This window comes from Alexandromys fortis, unplaced genomic scaffold (genome assembly GCF_014885135.2).
Source record: "Alexandromys fortis isolate MF-2015 unplaced genomic scaffold, M_Fortis_MF-2015_v1.1 scaffold_17, whole genome shotgun sequence".
Taxonomy (NCBI): Eukaryota; Metazoa; Chordata; class Mammalia; order Rodentia; family Cricetidae; genus Alexandromys; species Alexandromys fortis.
In genome coordinates, this window is record NW_026067896.1 from 8,514,779 (window position 1) to 8,537,649 (window position 22,871).

Consider the following 22,871-nt stretch of genomic DNA (forward strand, 5'->3'; position numbering starts at 1 on the left):
GGCCCCTAGGCTTGTGGGAGGTTGATCCAGGGTAGGATCAAGTCATCAAAACATATCTGTAATACTGGCGTGCTACCCCGAGAAGGCAGAGGATGAAGCAAGGGAATCTGAAGGCTTTATGGGATCAACTAGAAATCACCAAGAATAGCCTGGTATACAGTGCAGCCAGGGCTGGGATCCTGTTGTGTAGATTCCAACAGGTTTTATTAGTGTTGCCTGTGGGAAGAGCAGACTGTACCAAGACAGGCAGAGGACAACAAATCCCTCCTCGAGCTCCCAGGAACCCTCAGGATGCCCAGTTGCTTTTGGAAAAGAGTAGAGAATGACCTGTGAGTTAAAGAGTAACTCTCATTCCCAGTTCTTAGCAGATTAGAGTGACAATATACTGGGACCCAGACCAGCAATTCCTTATGCATGGCAGAAGCTGTCTGTGATGACATGCACTTCCAAAGCTCCGTGAACTTAATTAGTTGCTTCTGCATAATACACTGGGTAAATTTAGCCCTTGAAAATCTCAAAGACTGGTGATTGGTGGCGCAATCTGGCGACACACTATTCCTGGCAGCCTAATTGCCCAGCTTTGTCTGCCAGCAGATCATCAGGTTGGTTTCTAAGTGACAAAGATGGGCAATTTCCAAAAATATATCTTTTGGGTATAGCCTCCAGGCCTAAGGTATTATTTTCAAATGTTCAATTATTACTTGGGAACACCTGGTTTTCATTTCTTAAAAGACATGCAAAAAGTCATACGTTGTAATAACCGCCTGCATGAAAACAGAGATTCTAGAACATAAACAGACAAGTGCTAAATATCCAGGGTTTTACTAAAAATCTAGGACGCCTTTGATCTCTAGTACTTATGTCTTCAAGCTAAATGGTTAACTTAGTTTAACATTTTATTGCTACCAGAACATAATATATTGACTCTCACATATTTGCAGAGCCGAAGGTCTCTCTGTTCCAGTACATCCTATCTTATCTCCAGCACATCTGTAAACCATTAGGAGCCACTCTCAGGGTGGCCTATAGCTGCAGCTGTACTTAAAACCATTTGAATGATACGGTAGTCAAGTTACGCGTATGCTACTTCCCAATTACTTTCACTAATGACTTTTTTTTTCTGTATTTGTAATTTGAAGGCTGGTGAGATGGTTCTGTGGATAAAGTCACTCGGTGCATTAGCATCGCGAAGCTACACAAGACTGATGACCCAAGTTTGATCCCTGGACCTCACGTAGAAGTGGAGGGAGAGAATTAACTCAACAGAGTTATTCTCTGAGTACCAAACACACACACACACACACACACACACACACACACACACACACACACAGTTTTCAAAAATTACAATTTGGATCAATGGGCTTTTTTGTTTTGGTTTTTTAGTTTTTGGTTTTTCGAGACAGGGTTTCTCTGTAGCTTTGGAGCCTGTCCTGGAAGTAGTTCTTGTAGACCAGGTTGACCTTGAACTCACAAAGGTCCACCTGCCTCTGCCTCCCAAGTGCTGGGATTAAAGGTGCGCACCATCGCGCCCAGCTTTAATGGGCCTTTTTTTTAAATATTTTATTTTAGTTTGAGATAGGGTCTTACTGTGTTGCCTAGAGTGGCCTTGAACTCCTGAATTTAGTTGATTCCCCCATCTCAGTGCATGCTAGGTCTATAGATACATGCTACTATGCCCATCTAAGAAAGCTAATTTGGTGGATTATCTAATATACCCAGTCAGTTTACTAAGCAAAATAACAATGAAAAAGACTAGAAGGACTTGCCATTTACTTCTTAGTTGGCAACAAAATTCAGAGGCACTTGACTGTCTTTAGTGTATGCCAGTGTAGTTCTTGGTAGCTGCTTTGTATTTCAACAGAGAACACCTCAACAGAACTGCAGAGCTGAAGTCAAGTGGCGGGGACCCCTCACATCCCACCTCTGCAGAACTTAAGCGGTGTGGGGCCACACACATCCCTCCTCTGCTTTCTCCGTGATGACGTGAGGAGAATTACTCTACCCCTTCGGGCATCAGTTTCTTCACAGTGACATCACAGGCTTACTTTAACAGTGACATCACAGGCTTACTGTAACAGTGACATCACAGGCTTACTGTAACAGTGACATCACAGGTTGGCTGTAAGTCACTGTATAAACATAGCATAAAGCTCAGAAACACTAGGCAGACAGTGCATCAGCTAGAAATAAGTGTTATTAACCGTTGTTTTTAGCTTGTTGTGATTAAAAATGTATCTTCTATTTACTATATATTTCTTTTTTAGAATATTTAGAAAATGGTGCTGGTTAGTAAGAAAAAAGTAAGTCTGTAAATTTATCCTCAAATATAACCTGTTGCTATATACTATTCAGCATTCACCTTTAATACATTATTATGATGTAGGCTATTTTTCCCCTTCATAGAGTAAAATCTTTGAAATATAGCACATGTTAATGGAATGATAGTACATATTCCTCTCCTTTTGCTTTTTCCTGTTATCAGAAGCAAGTGCTCTGTATGAAGAACTGTCCCAAACACCATTACCTAATAGTTTATTTCTCATAATAACACCCAATGTATGAAGTCGAGACAGGTGTCATGAAATTGCTTTTATAGCAGAGGGGTGCACAAGTTGACACAACTAATAATTCAAGGCTGAAGTCCATCTGATCCCAGGGACTGTGCTCTTAAACACTGCTAATAGTCAATGACTATACTTGTTCATATAAATTTATATACTTGTTTATTGACTGACTTAATTAAATTTCTAGAAGAATTTTGAAACAAATGATACACTCAACTGAAAGACCTTCCATACGCACTCCATATCCACAGGGATTTTGAACTGGTGCTGGCATGAAGCAGACTCTAAGAGAGCCACGAGGTCATGGGCCGCCCTGTGCAGGCCATCATCCCCTTATCTCCGCAGGCTCAGCCAACCACCTGTTCTTGCCACATATACAGGTAGTGCACCTGTTGCATAGGAGTGAATGAGAGAATAACTGTAAACAAGGCAGAAAGAAAGCTCTGCAAGGGAGGGAAAAGTGAATACTTTCTAACCAAAGACACTGCCCTTAACTGGATATTTGGTTTTGCTTAAAAATGTAAAATCTCTCTTAAGCCTTAGGTACACACGTACACATGCACACACACACACACACATACACACACACACACACAAAGGTCAATATATTATTTGCTTAGCAAATGTTTGTTGGACATTTGTCCTGCCCACGTGTCAGTCTCTGTTCTAGGGAAGAACATAATGACTCTAACCATGTATGGTTGTTGTTAGAGGGGAAATGAGTTTGTGCATAGAATGTTCCTGATGCAGTCGTTAACATTCATATTGCTAATAACATAATGATTACTATATCTTAGCATGCATGACATCTAGCATGTAGTTTAATGATAGTGCACTTTTCTGGGAAACACCCATAGATATTCTAATTCCGAAGGTGTAGGAGGAAAGGATGTAGGAATGGGTGTTTTTAACAGCTGTCATAGCTGACTGTGGGGCCCATGGAATGGAGCACCAATAATCAAGAGAAGTGAACTTTCTCTCCTTGTTCTGCCAAATTTCTGGAGCTTTTCTCAGTGGGGTGAGCAGAGCTTAAGCTGAGGCCATGAAGGAGAGGAGGAGTTTAGCGGCAAACCCTCACGAAGAAGGTCTTTAATTTGTGTAGTAACTTGTGCTTTCACGGGCCTTCAGAAACACTCTCCTGCATTGAATGCATTTTTTAGGATTGGAGGGACAGATGTGTGGTGGTTTGAAAGAAAATGGCCCCGGAAGGGAGAGGCACTATTAGGAGATGCGGCTTTGTTAGAGTAGCTGTGATCTTTTTTTTTTTTTTAAATATTTATTTATTTATTATGTATACAATATTCTGTCTGTGTGTATGCCTTCAGGCCAGAAGAGGGCGCCAGACCCCATTACAGATGGTTGTGAGCCACCATGTGGTTGCTGGGAATTGAACTCAGGACCTCTGGAAGAGCAGGCAACGCTCTTAACCTCTGAGCCGTCTCTCCAGCCCAGTAGCTGTGATCTTGTTGGAGGAAGTGTGTCACTGTGGAGGAGGGCTTTGAGGTCTCCTGTATGCTCAAGCCATGCCCAGTGAGACAGATCACTTCCTGTTGCTTGAAAGATGTAAAACTCTCAGTTACCTATAGCTGCCCCCACCATGATGAAAATGGACTGAACCTCTGAAACTGTAAGCCACCACCTCAATTAAATGTTTTCCTTTAGAGGAGTTGCTGTGGTCATGGTGTCTCTTCACTGCAATAGAAACCCTAACTAAGACAATATGGGAATACCATATAGGGTACAGTTCTTCAAAACTGGATGACTTCCAGGCAAATTCATGCAAAAGCTTGGGATGCAAAGTTAGTATGACATTTTGCAGTTGACCCATGGTTTAAGGCCCCCACGATCCTGTATTAAAAGAAGGGACATCCAATATATGGCTGCGAGTATCAAATGCCGTTCAGCAGAGGGAAACATCTTAGTAATCTTACCATCCAGTATATGCTTATATTGTGGACTTTAATACTAGATTTGATTAGTCTGTGAACCGTAGGCTGTTTCTTCTGATGTACCCTATGTATCCATGACAGAGATACTGAACAGAAACAAAAGACCCCCAAATTGGTCTCTACTACCTCTCAAGTAGATTCAACTTTGGCAGTAAGCTTGATGACAGGTGGGCTCCCGGGGTTGCCCCTCCCATACTGCCTTTTACTAAACATCTGGGGGACGGTCCATCCACAGGGGTCATGAACTTCATCCTAACTGATTATCTTGAGGGCCTGGTACTAACGGCACATCTTCCCTGAAGTTGTTTTTTTTTTTTTTTTTTTTTTTGACTCATGTGTTGCTTGTTTTAAGTCCGTCAGTTTGCTGGGCTGAACGGAGTCTCTGCCCCTTCAACAAAGCCAGCTGGAATGGATGCTGCTTCTGTTTAAAAAGTATTCACCTGGTCTTTCCCAAAATGAGATGGCTCTGCCTGTCTGGCAGGGAAATCAAGTGGCATAAAAGGCGGCAATGATGAGTGGAAGCAGAATGCCATGTGGAGGGCAGGGAGCTGAGGAAAATGACGAAGGACTAGGATAGAAGAAGGTGGGCAAGGGGCTGGCAATGAAAGGGCAGAGCCAGGCTCTGACTGTAAGATCAGAATACAAGACAGAAGGAATGATGAACATACTCTCGGTACTACCTCTCCATCCACTCTTGTCTTGTGAGGACAGGGGCACAGTCAGCTTGCATTGCTAGATCTCAATAGAAGACAAACTCCCACTTGCTGGAAAGAAAGATGGCGTAATTTACAACTCACTGCCACGATATCCACAGGACTCTGAAATAGCTTCTTATTCCTATACTTAAGCATATTTACAAATCAACTCTGAAATATAACAGCCGTAAATGTCTCCTCTCTTCTTTGTCTCTGCTGGTCAGTAACCTCCAGGGCACATCTCAGTTTCCTTGTGGACACATTTTACCCTTGGCAGTGGCACTGAGAGCATCACACTCCATAGCTCACCAAATAGTGGAGTTTCACACTGGATCGTCCTCAGGAGCATTGCCTTCTCCCTTCACAGCATTTAAATAAGCCAGTATTTTAGCTCTGGATTCAACTAGGCTCCAGTTCCCACATGTTGGTGTCCTTTCATCCTGGTTCATGAATTATCTCTTCTTTACTCACTTGTGTATTCAAATCTCATGAAACTCTTTTTTTTTTCTTTTGATGAGTAGCCATATAAGCTAGCTATGTGGCTTTGAGAAAAGTTCCTATCATCCCTGTGCCTTGCCTTCACTCCAAAGGGAAGATTGTTATAGGATGTGTCACATAGAGTTAAGAAGACTCTACAAGTTGTGTAGGTATATGAGCAAAGTGTCCATGTCACAGTTTTGATAGTGTCTTAATTTTTCTTCTGATAATCACCCTCCCTGAGTCACATCTGCATCCCAGCCTGCAGGAAAGTAAACCAGGGGAGGACCTGGAGCAGGAACTCAGGAAACAGTGAGGCTGACATAGCATATGCCTGGGAAGGGGGAATTCAGAACAGACACACGAAGAAACAAAAAAGTAGACAGTCTAGCACAGGATAGTAAGGACCCAGCCTTTTGCCTTTGGAGTATGAGCCACTACAACGTGAATCCTTAGATCTCATTGGTTGACAGAATGTTTCACTATTTTAAGGAAGTCCATGGCACACTAAACAAAGAAGACCCATTTAGCAAAACCTTCTGGAAAAGCTGACTTTGGTTCTCAGTGAGAGCCAAGAGATCAACACGGCTGAAAAAGGTCACTAGGTCACATTTGTGTGCCCCACAGATTTTTGCTTTGTTATGTTCTGTTTGCTTCCTAATTAACATCAGATTGATACCTGGGCTTTTTTCAGGAAGAGGCAAAAATCATATCAGGGACACAATCTTCAGAAAGAAAGCAACAGAGACCATTTCTAGCTAAAGGATTAGGACATCGGGCAGAAGGGACACAGATCTAGCAGCTTTGGAAACTATACATGACTATTACAGACTCAGCATCCAGAGCAGAGGAACAGACATGAGGGGAAGGAGCCAAGTGTGGACGCAGTAACATGAGAAGAAGGAGAGAGAGCACACTCACAAGGCCACAATGGTGACTTGGAGATAGTTGAGCTTAAAATCCTCCTGAGCCATAGGACCCAAAGTCTGAGGCCGGTAGTTAGGAGTTGCTCTTACTCGACACAGAGGTCCTTGTTAGTCTCCTCTCTGAGAAAATATGTGAACGTCATTCTCAGAACGATGGATACCCAAGGAAAGATGTGCCTGACTTCTCTACACCTGTAACACCACCATCACAATTCTGTCCAAAGGGTTCTACTGACAGCCTCTTAACAGTCTTCTGATAGGCCACCCTAGTGGTCACTGTGTATAAAGTAACTGTCAGGAGATGGGAAATAGAGAGGCAAAGGATTAGGTCGCACTGCTGTGTGGAAGCCAAGCATGCCATTTCTCTGTGAAAGAGTGACATTGTATTAGTCTCTCTGTATCCTAAAAGCTATTTTCTAAATTTCTTTTTTTATTATGAATCTCGGAGGCACAGGAATGTCATGTAAGTATCCATGAGGTAAAGCCAATGCTGAGTCAACCTGCCTTTGTGAAGCTAAATAACTGCTCTCAAAGCAGGTCAGGTGATGGCGGGACCAATTTTAGATCAGCCTCTGTTCTGAAAGTCACTGGTGATCATCCTCCTAATTACAGCGTGATTCTTGAAGGGTGCATTGACCTCACCTGGAAACATGCTTCTGACTCACCGAGACTGGTTTTTGTGAAGCTTAGTAACTTACAGGCGGGGCCAGGCTCGGGGTTAATGAGCCCTGTGGGTCTAGAAACTCCAGAACCACTGCTCTAAAGCACTCTTGGGCTTGCAACGACTCACAAGGCGGTTTTCTCGGAGGCTGCCTCTGACAGAATGCTACAGAAGGCTTGACTGTTATTTCAAATATAGCTATACACTGTAGTATGTATTTTGGGAATTGTTTTTACACATTTTACATTCAAAATGTGGAATTTTAGTGAATTTTACTTGGCGGAGTATTGGCTCCTGCTGACTGTGCCTTGTGCAACTGTCAACAACATATAGTGTACTCTGCTCAGGTGGATTCTAGCCAGCAGGTTCAGGGGTCCTTCTTCTGGTCTTCCATTTAACGGCACTGTGAGCACAGGCAATTGTTTAACGTCACTGCGCCTGTTTCCTAATGCCAAGACAGGAACACAGAATCCGTTTTGCTTGGAATTACTGCCAGGATTAACTGTCACGATGTCTTCCCAAGTGCACAGTAAGGATTCTTGCTCATCACTATTAGGTCGAGGATCCATGTGGATCTGCACTTAGTGTGTCTGCTGCTAAACAGCTTCTCTAGGAAGTCTGGCATCACAGGCATAAGCCTGCATCATCGGACAGGATAACGTATCATAAATATATGTTTAAAAGAATCGTCAGTACTGAGAGTCCCAGGTAGATACGGGTTCATAGTGTGGGAGGAGTGTCTGCAACCGACATTGTTCTCTGCCTGGTCTGCTGGTGGAAATTTCCCTATGAAAATGTCTTCATGCCACAGGTGACCTTTGTTCTTTTACAAATGGCCTAGGTGACCATCTATAGCGAGCTGTTACAATAACAGGGTCTTGTTTGCAGGGTGCCATTGCATGCTGTAGTCAGCTGCTTGGCCCTGGATGTTGATCTACCCACTTCTTCCCATCCGGTGTGCTCTACCTGAAACAACCATTTCTCCTCTTTTTTTTTAAATTTATTTATTAAAGATTTCTGCCTCCTCCCCGCCACCGCCTCCCATTTCCCTCCCCCTCCCCTGATCAAGTCCCCCTCCGTCATTAGCCCGAAGAGCAACCAGGGTTCCCTGACCTGTGGGAAGTCCAAGGACCACCCACCTCCATCCAGGTCTAGTAAGGTGAGCATCCAAACCTTGCAGTTTCCACATCACACCCAACTGTTGGATGTGGCTCCGGATACTTGGTCCTCCACACTACTTCAGAGCCTACATCTCCTAAGATCATTCCCTTTTTAAAGTCTTCCATGCCACCCACGTCAAGACAACGTTCACGGTTCCTAGCCTGATCTATGATGCCAAGTTTTCATACATGCTGTGCCTTCTGCCAGAATTATTTCCTTTCCCTCCAGGCTTGTCTAACCACTACCTGTTCCTCAGGTCTCACTTTACCTTTGACCTTTACCTTCTTCAAGAAGAGAGTGGGTGCCCCTCCTCTATGGTCCTACCTCGTGAGTGTTCATTATGTTGCACGGTCACTGTGTTCGTGCTTTAACACCTGTCTCTGAGCTTACTCATCATCAGATCCCAGGGACCAAGGCTGCACTTTGCCGATAGGAAGCGCAGTTATCCTGAAATTTTTCATAGCACTGAATTCTTCCATTGTTGGAATTCAGTGATGTCTCCCAGAAAGGGTAAAAATCTTTTCCCTATGTCCCCTTTAGGCTGAGTTCATAAACTCAGTTGATGTTGTTTATAGCAAATGAATTTTCCCTTCACTTTCCCCTCCATCCAACATTGCCTAATTCTTTTAAAACTCAAGTTTTCAGCTCAGGTACTAGCCCGTGGCTGGGAAAGCCTCTGTCTCATTCATCATTGCATACCCAGAGGCAAGCACAGAACCTGGAATATGGTAGACAGGAAATACAATTCGTTGAATGGTGGAGGAGAGGCACTGAAGAGCACTTTCAGCAATACTACCAGGTTCTGTGAAATTAGAGTGGTGGCAGGTTGGAATTGGGGGGAAGTATGCAGGCAATAGAGGAAGAGACAGACTGTGAAAATCACATCCTACTGACGTTCGTGTTGATCAGCATAAATGTGGAAAAAGTCCCCAAGAATATAAGAAAGAGCCAGCAGTAGTTCCCCGAGAGACACATATGAAAAACACCCATTGTTTCCGACAGGGTTATGATTGTCATATAACACACATGTCTGGAATTCAGGGAACATGTGATACAGACATTGAAGATACTCTGACAAACAAAGCTGCCATGTGCACTGGGTGACATCATGCTTCAGTACCCAGAGGGGTTTGACTCATGGGTTGCCCATCCACCTCCAGGGAAATCCCTAGCCATATGACACCCTGCTCTGTCCTTGTCCATTTAATGTGCTTCACTGATGTCACGAGCACAAATGTGGAAGGCATGGTGCTGACAGTAGACTGCAGATTACACACGCCTTGAAGGGACAACAGACAAAAAAGGACAGCGCTAGATAACAACGCTATTGTAAGCTCCGTGTCCTCAGAGCCTTCTTGCTCAAGAAACCCGCTTCTGCTGGTTCCTTCCATCCTTTGGATCCTAGAAAGGGTAAGGATGAGGAAACTAAAGTTCTGAGGGGTGATCATGAGTCTCCCCAAGTCCCAGAGCCAACTAACTTGTCTGACTCTGAGACTACATTCTTCACTGTTTGGGACCTGATCATCACAAGTCACAAAGATGTAACAGTTGGATTCCAGGGCGATGACATCTAACTTGGCTTATTTCAAGGGTGCTCTGTGTCTTGTACATGCTAAGATTTTTGTCTGGGGCAGAAGCACAGGGAACACAGTTCCAGGACCCAGGATCTCAGGGAGGGGGCGGAGCTCTCACTCAAGCAGCTAGGCTACATGCTGAGCGCAGCACATAGCCACACAGAGAGCACAATGCACACAGCCGAGGAAGAAACTCTTAGAGCGAGGGCACGAAGGCAACGGGTTCTGCAGTAGGGACACACGCTACTTGAAATGGTCCTGGAGCATAAAGCAGAGTGTAATAAGGGTGGCAGCGCCCAGAGGTGGGGCGAGGAGGGGCTAAGTTCAAGTAACCGGAAGAGTGCAAACTTAAAGCATGGAAGAAGGGAAGCAGAACTGGTATGCAGGTCATCCAGTCTCCTGTTTGAATGGAATATAGTAATTAGATGAGAAGAATTGTGGTCAGATTGGGGCTATTGTAGCAAGGCACAAAGACCGAGAAAGCTATGCTAGAGATAGAGGGCCACAGTCCATACTGAAGGCAATCTGTGGATGGGGTGGCAATATGAATCAAGTGACGCCTTATGCGGACAAGGGACAGAATGATCTGGAGGGGAGGCTGGACAGACGGAACAGGAGCAGCACGAGACAGGGGAAGGGACGGCTGTGGGGCCTCTTCATGCCTAGTTCATAAGTTGACAAAATTAACTTCCTAGTGCAGAAATCATGTAAAATACGAGGCAAACAAAAGAATTTAACAGGAAGAGCTAAACAATAAAAACAGTTATAATATTTTTACTATCTACTTGTCTTATATTTACTAACACTTGTCTTATAGTTCACCCTTGACTGCAGTGAAGCCTACAAAAACAATCAAACAAAACAAAACAAAACAAAACAAAACAACAACAAAAAACGGTTAAAAAGAGATATGCATAAACCTCCTCAATCAAAGGGTGGAAAACCCAACAAAATGGTGGAAATCATTTCAGTCGATAAATGGGAAAACTATCTGGCATTCAACCTGACAAACTGCTTTAAAACACTGAATGATCCAATCCGAATGGTCCGAGATATTCCAACATCAGTGCTGGATTTATCCCTGTGTATTCTTCAAAGCATACTCCAATAAGGATATATAAAAAAAAAGATGGGCAAATCCTGACATCTGTACAGAGTATGGGAACAAACACAGCTGAAGAAATCCAAGTTCTTGGGGTGGTTGCTTGAATTATGACCTCTGCTTAAGGATCTTAAAGTAAAAAGAAGAGAGATGGGATAATGAAGTCATATAGAAATATTTCCAGGGCAGGGCTTAGCCACCATCAGAGAACGTCTAGATCAGCAGTTCTCAACCTGTGGGTCTCGACCCCTTTTGGGGTTGAATGATCCTTTTGTGGGGGTTGCATATCAGATATCCTGCATATTAGATATTTATATTACAATTCATAACAGTAGCAAAATTGCACTTGTGAAGTGACGATGAAATAATTTTATGGTTGGGGTCTCCACAGCATGAGGAACTTTCACAGCCTTAGTTAGGAAAGGTGAGAACCACTGCTATAGATTATGGGAAAATCTATAAAAGAATGTAGGTATGAGGCAAGTTTACAAGCACCCCAATAAGATAAAACAAGGATCCAAAGGGCCAAATCCCATTGTAGACAGAAGTTTCTGTCCTGTCTGGTCGTGAAGCAGTTCAGTCCCAAAGAAATACACAGATGCTTAAAGTGCTTAGCCTATTAACTCAGGCTTATTATTAACTAGCTCTTACAACTTAAATTAACTCATAATTCTTATCTATGTTTAGCCACGTGGCTTGGTACCTTTTCTCAACGAGGCATTCTCACCTTGCTTGTTCTGTACCTGGCTGGTGACTGCCTCTCTTCCTTTCCTCTTCCCAGAATTCTCCTAGTCTGGTTGCCTTGCCTATACGTCCTGCCTTGTTACTGGCCAATTAGCATTTTATTAAACCAATACGAGTGACAAATCTTTATAGCGTACAAGAGCATTCTCCCACAGCACCCCATAGAGTCAGTTAAGACTACCTTTGCAATCAGGAAGCACAAAAATACCCCCTCGGCTCCATCACATCTATTCATAAGCATTCCCTGAAGACCTACCAAGTCTGTGCAATGAAGGGGAACACAAAGGCAGAAAAAAAAAATAGCTTCAGGGTTTTGAAAATGTTGCTTTGAGTTCTATCATATTTTCAAGGATATGTGTCCAAGGTAGTAAAATTATCTAAGTGTTAGGAAAGGAAAAAAGCATATCTTGGTATAGTCATCACTCCTGTTGTGAAATAGAAAATAGAATCTGGGGGGGGGCGGGGAAGGCAAGCCTTCATGATGGCAGTTCTTCAGGTGGAATCAGGTCATTGTCACCATGATGTGCCATTCACACCCATGCTATAAATGCTCGTTCCTAGACACACGTCATGTGCAGTGCTGGGGAAGGAAGAAGGGGGACATCATAATCTAACATAAAAAAGAAGACAGTAAAGCGATTAAGAGGAAAGGAAAGAAAAAAGCCCATCAAAGTGATTGACAGACAGTAAGATAGAGAAAGAGGGTGGGTATTGGGTAAGGTAAAAAAAAAAAAAAAAAAAAAAAAAAAGGAGAAGATAGCTCCTGTTCTAATGACATATGCATCTCAATAAAGAGCAATCTAAAAACACTGATTACACGGAGACCGTAAGAACAGCATGATACTTTAGTGGGCAGCACTAGTGTGTGGATGGAGCTGGGCTCAGTTCTGTTGAATGGTGGCTGAGACTGATGGCTGGAATGCTAAACTGCAGAACCCTTGCCAAACCTCAAGGCACAGCCAAAACCCCTTGCCAGTCTGCAGCTTTGGGCTTTGCAGCATGGAGATAGTGGTACCATCTGTGGATCCCAAACCATTCCTCTCTATAAACTCTCTTCTGAGTCTGTGGCTGGAATCCCTCACTTCTACTACTCCTCAGGGGGGAGAGCATTGGATGTCATGCTGCAACCAGGTGTCAGGTTCAAGCATCGCCTCTGTCACTCAAAAACAGACAGGGCTGCCCCTAGTGCTGGGTAGAAATCAGATCTTCCTAGAGGATACCTGTGGAGATGCTTATCTCAGTGGCTGAGGTGAGCACAAGAAACCGGACTCAGGAATATCCAGTTTCCATGAACAATGTCCCTACGGCGTCAGCTAAGGGAAAAGGGAACACTCCTCTTTCCTGAATGGCCACAAGCTCCCACAGTTACAAAAGGGCTCAGGATACAGAACTGTTAACCAGGACTGCACAATGCTTTCACGGGTCAACTAATGATATGACAGCAGCCCAAGGACCTAACACGCAAGGTGTGACAACCACCCACAGCACGGGCGTGCATGATAACAATGGGGAAAAGGAGGGCATTTTTTTTTCAATTTATAGATCAATAGAATAAAACTACAAGTTGCCTTTTTGGTCGGGATGATAGTAAAGATTTAATTATTGTCTTGGAACATTAGAAAAGAGACTGATTCTTATAGTTCCTCTGAGCCATGTGCATGTAAAATTACACTCATCCCGATGTAGGTGGAGTGTGTGGCCCTACCTTGCTTCCAGGTTCCTAACTTCTAGAGCCTTCGCCCCACCCTGTTTCCTATTCAAGGGAGATGGTGTTATAGCCCGTTTTACACATGCTGAATCCTTTCCAGGGCAAACAGATGGAAGGAAGAGAATACGCCAGAAAGGAAAGTAGAAGGGAAAATGGCATTAAAATAAAAATAAAGTTGCAAAGTGTAATCTAGGTCACCTCCTCGTGTGCTTTAAAGTAAGCACCAGCAGGCTCTGTGCAGACGGCACCGATTTCCCTTTTTTATTTGATTCTTTCTTTCTTTTTATTTTTGCTTGAATGTCACACAGAATTAGTGCAAAAGGAAAAAATCCTAGCATGGGGTCTCTTTTTATACAGATTAATCAGTGGCTTCCTTTCTCTTTCTCTTCCATCATTCCCTGACCTTTCAACTTAATGCAATTATTCTTTCTTCAAAAATATTTTATCCAGTAAACCCTAAACAGAAATCTTTCCAGGAAGTGGGATTTAAAAACTCGAGCCTAGGTTTCAGTTGTCACATTTGCAATTCATGTCACAAATATGGACTACAGTTGTGCTATGGCCTAGCTTCATTCACCATGCCTACACACTATAATAGCCTAAAGAGTCACTGTTAGCAGCAACACAATTAATTGGAATGCATTCTGTTATGCATGTGTAACTATCCAAGAGAACAGAAAGCAACAATTTTGAAGTGAATAGAAAGTTTAAATATTTCACTTTGAGAGAGTTACACTCTTGTACATTGAAACTCACAACTACCTTCAAATGCCAAGTGTATGTAAGTTCTTAGTACTGAACACACAATTTAATAGGCTGAAACAATCGAAGGATTGTTCAAGTTGTTATCCAAAACCTCCCCCGACTCCTGTGTGGTGGTCCAGTGACAATGACTACGCTTACAGTAGTCATCCTGTAACCCCACCTGAGAGCTACCCTAGGCCACGTGTCATCAAAGTTTCAAAAGACCTTTAGCTGATTGGCACTATTTTCTTCTGTGCATTTTAGGTGAAATACATAGCTATTTTGTATATAGCTATATAGTCAAATTTAGCACAACACACGGACACACACAGACCCCTCATTTTCAAAGATAAGAAAGAAATAGGAGCGGTTCGATGAGGTGGAAGAGATGTAGAGTCTCAGTCTGCTGAGAAAGTGAAAACTTTGGGGGCAGCATCACAGGCAAGACCGTACTTTCTGCAAACTTCATCCTAGAAAGAGCTGCTCATTGCTCCATCAGCTGATGGACACTGTTTTCCTAGAGCATGAAACTGATGACCAGAAGCTTGGCTCGTGTGACAAGCTGGGAATGTAACAGTCACTGGTACATTGCTGCTCTCAGAGGGTGGGACCTTCTGACATTTGAGCAAGCACCGCTTCATGGCTGTTGAAAAAGATACCGAGCATAGTATGTCTTTGGCTTGAATGGCCATAAATTATGGGAAACCAAAGAACTTGACAGTATAGCACTATGCTCTGTGCTCATTCTTTTCTTTTTTTCTTTTCCTTGACAAAATGTCAGCATCCTGTATTTCGTGGCCCATTTTTGCTTTTCACTTGGAGCTGTTAGATGCTGCATGTCTATTGAAGACATTCTAAAAACTTTAATTTTACATTTTCAGATCTCTTTAGCTAGACTCAGAACAACCATATGTATAGCCATCCTTATGTTTCTACTAATTAATTTTCAGGCCACAGGCATTAATCATTCGCTCAGCAGATGAAAGCCACTTTCAAAGGACTCCCATGTTTACAACTGCAGGAACCCAACCCTTATGCTCCTGAATGTGCAGTGAAGAGGAAGTGTTCCATCAACTCAGACCACACAAATATGAAAGTCTTCCACACCCCAACCCGCAGACATGAAGAGTTTCAGAATTTCTACCGGATGCCACGGAAGAAAGTAAATTAAAATAGGTCAGACTGCCGTGCCCTGAATATTTTCCACAGTTAAGCGGCAGACATGGGCATCTCCTTCCCCAATCACAGAAGCAGACTCTCTCTTGACAATAAATGCATTGCATCTCGGCCTGCACAGAGGCCCACTGCAAACCGCGTGAGCTGCCAATTAGCGTTAATTGTTGCCATGCATGTCTAATCCCCTAGCTCAGACACGGGTTATACCACACTCGCTATTCATAAATGCGCATGCGAAGCTCAGAGTGAAGAAAACATGCCGAAATATAACCATTCAGAGTCATTTAAAACTTATTTCTGCCATTAGTTCACATACAGAAACTCATAAAAGACTGATGAATTTCAAACAACATATGTAGGCATTAAAGAAAAAAAATATATCAACTTTAGTTATTGACCCTGCATTCAAAATATCTAAATGGCCATTTGTTTTCACTAAGTATTTCTACCCTGTTACAACTTCACACACACACACAAACAGAGAGAGAGAGAGAGAGAGAGAGAGAGAGAGAGAGAGAGAGAGAATGCACTGTGATCCAATATAATCATTTACTTACTGTGACTAACACTACTTACTAAGAAAGTAAGCTCCATAGACTTTCATGGCAAACACTGCAAACGGCCTCCCACCACAGGCTGGGGAATGTCTTTTGCAGAAATATAGTGTGTGCAGCTCATTTCTCAGTAGAGTACAGTCTCAGAGTCGGGTATCCATGGAGATGGAGCCTCCTACATGTGCAGGGCAAGGAAGTTACTCTGCTGGGCACCATAGCAACAGGAGGCAGAGGGAGAGCTGGCCTATCGGGGAAGAGCGCTGGGCCTTTTCCCTGGTGACTGCAGCATTTCAAATGAAAGCGTTACCCTCATGAATGGACACAAAGCATTTGCAGAAATACCGAATTGTCAAATGGAGGCAGAAGCTTGCACAACAGTCATCGCTAATCCTTCGGCAATGCCAGAACAAAACACAGAGCCATTTTACACATTTTGACTACAATGCCCCAACGAGTAAGCAAGAAACGACACTAAAAACACCCACAGAGCTCTAAATTCAATGGCAAGGGTGTGACATTTTAGGGGAAAGCTTGGGCACTTCATGAATTAGAGCTATTTAAGTATGCAGGTCACTTCACCACGCTGCCAGGCAGAGAAGAGCTGGGGAGTTCTATTGTTCTGAGAAGGAGAGAAAGGAACCCAGGGCTGTCCAGTACAACTGTACGAACCCCCTTCCCAAACAACAGCTTTCTTGAAGTAGACACTTCCACCTGAGTGCCCGCTCCAATTAGGATGATTCATACAGACAAGACAATGCAGACATCGGAGCCCCAGTGGAAGGAGGGTGGTGTTCAAATGCCTGGAAGTCATGCCATCGTAAGCTTCTCCCAGTTTTGGATTACAGTAAAACCGACCATCTACTGAGCAGTTTGTCAGGCAAAGGCTTTCCCCTGTAAAACAGCATCTTGTCCAATGCTGACAGTGATGATTCCAAAGACAGAGGCCGTGCTCATTTCCTTCCTAGTACCATGTGGGGCTTGGGTACCATGTGTGCTCTCTGGTACATGCCTCGCGTCATCTATGACCCCCACGGCACTGAGAAAAAAGCTAAATATTAATTATCTCCCCATACAACGGAGAAGAATAGAAGACATTTCTTGACATTATAGTCTTCCTTCTGCTCGTACTCCCCCACCTGCTCAAGGGTGACCTAGATCACCCTACTTCAATGTCTAAATATAAGCCGAGTACCTCCTCCCACAATTTCCTCTCACAGAAGAAGGGATCACTTTCTATTGAGCCTTCCACAAACCTCTTATTGTAGGGCTCTCATAATTACCTCCTTTGGACAGAAAGTGCCATTTGGAAACCACACACCAGTCTGAAATGGCCCAAGTCTATGCTGATTCCAGCTCCATTCAGAGTTCATCTGATGAGAATTCGTCAAATGAGAATCTTAGATACTTAGATATTAAAAACTCATTTTCTTTTTTTTTTATTTTTGAGGTTATAATATAATCGCATTCCTTTCTTCCTTTCCTTGTCCAAACCCTTCCATATACCCCTATTTGCTTTTTCATGTTCATGGCCTCTTTTTTGTTGTTGTTAATTGTTGTTGCATGTATATGCGTGTATGTGTGTGTGTGTGTGTATTCCTAAATGTAACCTACTTGTGTGTATATTCTTGGAGATAGGCATTTAGTTTAGGTAACCAGTTTGTGTGCTCTTCCCGGGGAATGACTGTCTCTCCCATTCTCCTCGGCGTTCCTCAGTTGCCTGCAATTCTTTGTGAGGGTTGAGGACTTGCGGTCTTTCCCCTATTATTGTTGTTCTTGTTCAGCTCATGCATAGGCAAATAATAAATAAATAAACAAATAAATAAATAAAACCCAACAATTCATTTTCCAGTTATTCCTAAGGAACGAACCCCTCCACCTTTTAAGAATCTCTAGGGTTGGTTGTAGGGCTTGTGAAACCCTACACCTCTTGCTATGTGATCTCAGGCACAGAATAGCTCAGCAGTGAAAGGCATCCAGATACCTCCTGGGTAACAGAAAAGCCAGCTGTCTTTCTGTTATTTCATGGACCACTGTGATTGCTTGTTGTCATTTACTAATGTCCATCTTTGTGGTCCCTTCTTCTGTGATAACAGGTGTGAGACTAAGTTGTCTTGGGATATAATTAGAAACGACACGTGGCGCTTCTTTACTCTGACCTTAACATGACCAGGTGCCTGCAAGCTCACTTTGCCCCTTCCTTCTGCCTGGAACGTAGCAATCTGGCCACTCAAGAAGAAGATAATTGTCACAGAAGCCTAAGTGCCAGTCAGCCTGGATCACCCAAACACCTGCATGCTTTTCTGTAAGAGACAAAGAACTATCAGTCTAGATTTACTTCATATACTTAGGGCTAATAAAAACCTATAGCCTCACAATAAATATAGGCTTATAAAAGCAACCAATGAGCATGCAAGACATAGATTCAAAATTGCTTTACCTTAAAGAAATTAAGTTGAAGTAAAGATGATTTGATCTGAAAAACTTAGATGAATTAAAAAGTGGCCCAAGAGATAAAAGACACTGAGTAAAACTTTTATATAAAATAGAAACAGTTGTGCATGGTGGGACACACTTGCAATCCCAGCACCTGTGAGGCAGAAGCAGGCAGATTTCTGTGAGGTCAAAACTTGTGAGTCTACATACAAAGTTTCTGTGTCAGCCAAGGTTATATCATGGAACCCTGATTAAAAATTATATAATTATATATAGTATGTTATATATAAATCAACATCACATTATCAATACTTCTAATTAAAACAATAAATTCAAAGTTACTTGTTATTTATGACTTCATATATCTGAATATCATTAGAGATGGCAAATAAAGCAAATGCTATCAAGAAAATGGGAGCCTTGTGCTAAATCATAGATGCTATACTTGTTCATCCCAATTCTAGGCTCAGCCATCTGAACTTTATATCCTGTTCAGGTTCACTCATGGACAATTGAGACTCAATGAGTGACATGAGGAGTCTCAAACACATAAATCAAACCACGTCTCCTCTCTTCAAGCCCAGAAATGGCCTCCTGTTACTCTGACAACACACTGCTTCTGCTACTCTCTTCCCCTCCGTCACTTACTCTGTCAGCTCCCTGTGCCACTCCTAAGTCGGAAGGAACAGACCAAGTTCTTCATCTCAAGACATCCCTCCACCTTTCCTGGTACCACTTCCTTGCTTTATGCTTAACCCCACATTCCTACATTTAAGGTTGATGACATGAAAACAGACTCTACACTCAGTTTTCCCCTGCTCTACTCACAAATGATCACACTTTCAGTACATTGAAAATACTTCTTACATAGGTACTGGATGAATGAATGAACTAATGTATGTAGAACCAGAAGACAAACTTTGGATTAGCAGATACCTCTTAATCATAGGATGAACAGAGGGTCCCCTCCCTTTTAACTTTGATGTAGGATGATCACCTTAATGCAATACTACAAATATTCTGTCAAGTGCATTGTAGCCATGTCTCAGAAACTAACCCCTGCTTGGGGCCTTGTAGCTTATTTACTAATGCACTTTGCTAGTTTGCAGATCCAGGTCACATGACAGAAGAATTTTACTGCTTGAATTACCCAAGGAAACAGACTAGGCTGTTGAGTACACATAGTTTTGCAAACCACTGTACAAACACAGCCAGATGTTATACTACAAATGCACTTGTGAAGAAGGCAATAGACTTGTGTCATGGATGCCCTATCCATGTCTACAGCTATTTCACATGGAGCCTCCCAACTTCTTCTCTCTGGATTTTAGGTCATGTGACCTGTGGTGGCTAGTCTTGGTTGTCAACTTAACTACATTTATATTTAACTAAAAAGCAAGTAGCTGGACACACCTGCGAGGGATGTTTCTTGGGTTCTTTGAGGTGGGGGACACCTGTACTACATCCAGATCAAAGTTTTGGTCAGATCCATCCTTCATGTGGGTCACCATGTGGTGGCAGGTGACATAAAGGACTCCAAAGAAGGAAGGAAGCCTTTGATTCTTGTGTGCCTGCCTTCACTCTCACTGGCAAGCTCATCCATCCTGAGCCTTTCCTTTACTGGTGTTAGAAGCTATTTCCTTAGGATTCTCACATAGATGGAAGACTGGCAATGCTCTAGGACTTCCCTGGGTCTCCAGCACCAGACTGGGACTGCTGAGATAGCCAGCTTTGCAGGGCAAAGAACTGCTGGATCTTTGACCTTTCCCTTAGGAGAAAGCCATTGTTGGGCTAGCAAGCCACTCTAATAAATCCCCTCAATGTCCATATGTATATATAAATTAGTTAGCCTATTTTATCAGAGCATTCCTTTGGAGAACCCTGACTAATACACGGTCCTTCTCTCTTGTTCCCTCAGGCTGTGAGACTGACTCCAATCAATTACAGCCATGTATTTTTACCAAGCAGGTAAGTACAGGATCTCCTCAGGAATGCCACTCCTTTGCAAGTAATCTTCAAAGAGTGTTTCTGTCACTCGTGGTGAAGGAAATACAAAACCCAATGTAAAGCATACATCTGCATGATTGATAGCTCTTGGGTTGTAACTTTTTGCATTTCCGGGTGTACGTCTGTCATGCTGAGAACCAATGAGTATGCTCAATGGCGGGTGGAGTCTTGCTCCTATGAGAGACCTGGGTGGCTTCCTCAGACATTAGAGTAACTAGTGAGCATCTGGCAGACCCCCAACTCAGTGGCTGAGAAGATCAGCCATGCAATAAATCCTGGGAGACTGGGGTTTCGACAGTAGTTGCCTTTGAGAAGAGAATTATGATTTACTAATTCTTAGGGGAAGCCCATTAAGGGCCATTTGGCACCATTATTTTGATTGAGTACGTCATCAAGGGCACAGATGGGGGAAAGACATGAGAGTAAATATGTAAACCAGCCACAGAGATAAACACTTAAGTGCGCTTATTATGTTCATGCTTGATGCTGCTGTTTGGGTCCTGCTGGGGTAGTCTAGGAAATCGTCCACCACAAATGTATTCTGTATACATTTTCTCTCAGCATGAGAACCTCAGAGTCCCATTTTACAATAACTTCAATGCTCTTTTAGATAAAGTAATGATCAAGAATCTAAGAAATGAGGTAGAGCTCCCATCTAATGAGCCTTTCTTTCTTTCTCTTTCTTTCTTTCTTTCTTTCTTTCTTTCTCTCTCTCTCTTTCTTTCTTTCTCTTTCTTTCTTCTCCCTCCCCCTTCCTTCCTTCCTTCCTTCCTTCCTTCCTTCCTTCCTTCCTTCCTTTCTTTCTTTCTTTCTTTCTTTCTTTCTTTCTTTCTTCTTCACTTGACCTAAAAGGAACTTACTGGAGAGAAAGGTTTGCTGCGCTTCTAATTCTAGGTAGTGTCTATCATCCAGGGAAGTCAGAGCACAGACCTGGAGTGGGAACCATGGACGAGTGTTGTTTACTGGCTTGTTCTCTGGCTCATGCTGAACTAACTTTCTTATCTATCCCAGGCCCACCAGCCTAAGGATGGAATTGCCCACAGTGAGCTGTCTCTACCCTCCCATACCGTAAGTCATGAATCAAGACCATCTCTCACAGGCATTAACAAAGACCAATCTCATCCACGCAATTCTTTCATGGAGATTCCCTCTTCCCAGTTGACATTAGGTCATGCTAAGTTGGCCGTATAAACAACCAGGACATCTTGCAAATGGAAGACTCTGAATTCCATCACCAGCTATTCTCATATTCATATTCTCTGTCTGTCTGTCTGTCTCTATATATGTATATATATACACACACACGCATATATGTATGTATGTATGTATGTGTGTCCATTCACAGCAACAAATTTTGTAAACAGTGGCCTCCCTCATGATTCAGTGGAAATAACATAGTACCTCAATATTCCTTTGATGATTATATTCTGTCTTCATGGTTTATTTTACTGGTTGCCTCAAGAAAGCTTATGTTCAACCTTCTGAATGTAACTGATGTTGCTGACATTATCAGCCACAATCAGCACCATCTACCCATGACTACATCAGGTAATATAAAATAAGAATTTCTTAGGATTTAAAAATAGTAAAACAAAAAAACAAAACAAAACAACATTTCTATCTTATACCACTACATCTATCTTAATTGTCACACTGCTCAACTTTATTTAAAATTTTAGTTTTGGAGGCAGACCTTAGAACTTCTGTGCTGGTTAAAAGTAAGGAGCATAAGCACTGGGTATACAAACTATTCTTAAGGGCAGGCCCCCATGTCTAGTATCAGATGGCCTACACAACATGAACTCAATGACATTTGGGGAGGTGCTCTATTTCATAGTGCTTTGTCAGGGATGGTTACTGTTGGTTGGCTTGGTCTTGCAGGTCTTTTGTGTGCATATTTTGGTTTCCAGGTGGCTTTGTGTTTCTATGGGATTCTGTCTGCACAGATGTGTCTGTCTCAGCCTCTCTACTTGTTTCTTGTGCATCTTCCTTGACTGTTTTTCTTGTCCATTTTGTACCATTCCAGTTTGTTTGTTTTAATTTTACATTATTTTTGGTAGGGGATTTTCTAGATGCCTGTTTGCTTCCTAATGAAAGGAGAAAGAAAAGGTGCAGATTTTGGCTGGAAAGGGGAGGTGGGGAGGAGCTGGGAGGAGCTGGGGGAGGGAACTATCATCATAGTATACTGTATAGGAAAAAAATCTATTAAAAATAAAAGACAGCAGTTATACACAGCATGTGGTAGCTAATGCTTGGATCTCAGCACTTGGGAGGCTGAAGCAAATGAAAAGCTGTCAGTGCAAGGTGCACCCGAGCAACACAGTGAAAGCGATTCACAAGAAGACCTGCACCTGGCATGCCAGCTCCTCAGTTCGCCGCTGCTCTCTCTGGCA

The 22,871-nt window shown here is 42.8% G+C and overlaps 1 protein-coding gene across 3 annotated transcripts in view; it reads right to left on the bottom strand.

The window, feature by feature from the left end:
* Positions 1-22,871, bottom strand: part of Sybu (syntabulin) — a 61,905-nt gene that overhangs the window by 12,630 nt on the left and 26,404 nt on the right. The window contains exon 1 of one of the 3 annotated variants that reach the window (XM_050163010.1): positions 16,061-16,138. The exons of the other annotated variants lie outside the window; for them this stretch is intronic. Within the exon in view, the coding sequence (XP_050018967.1) occupies positions 16,061-16,088 (28 nt within the window). The 5' untranslated portion in view covers positions 16,089-16,138. Of the gene's footprint in view, positions 1-16,060; positions 16,139-22,871 lie in introns of those variants that run through there. 3 annotated transcript variants of the gene reach the window in all.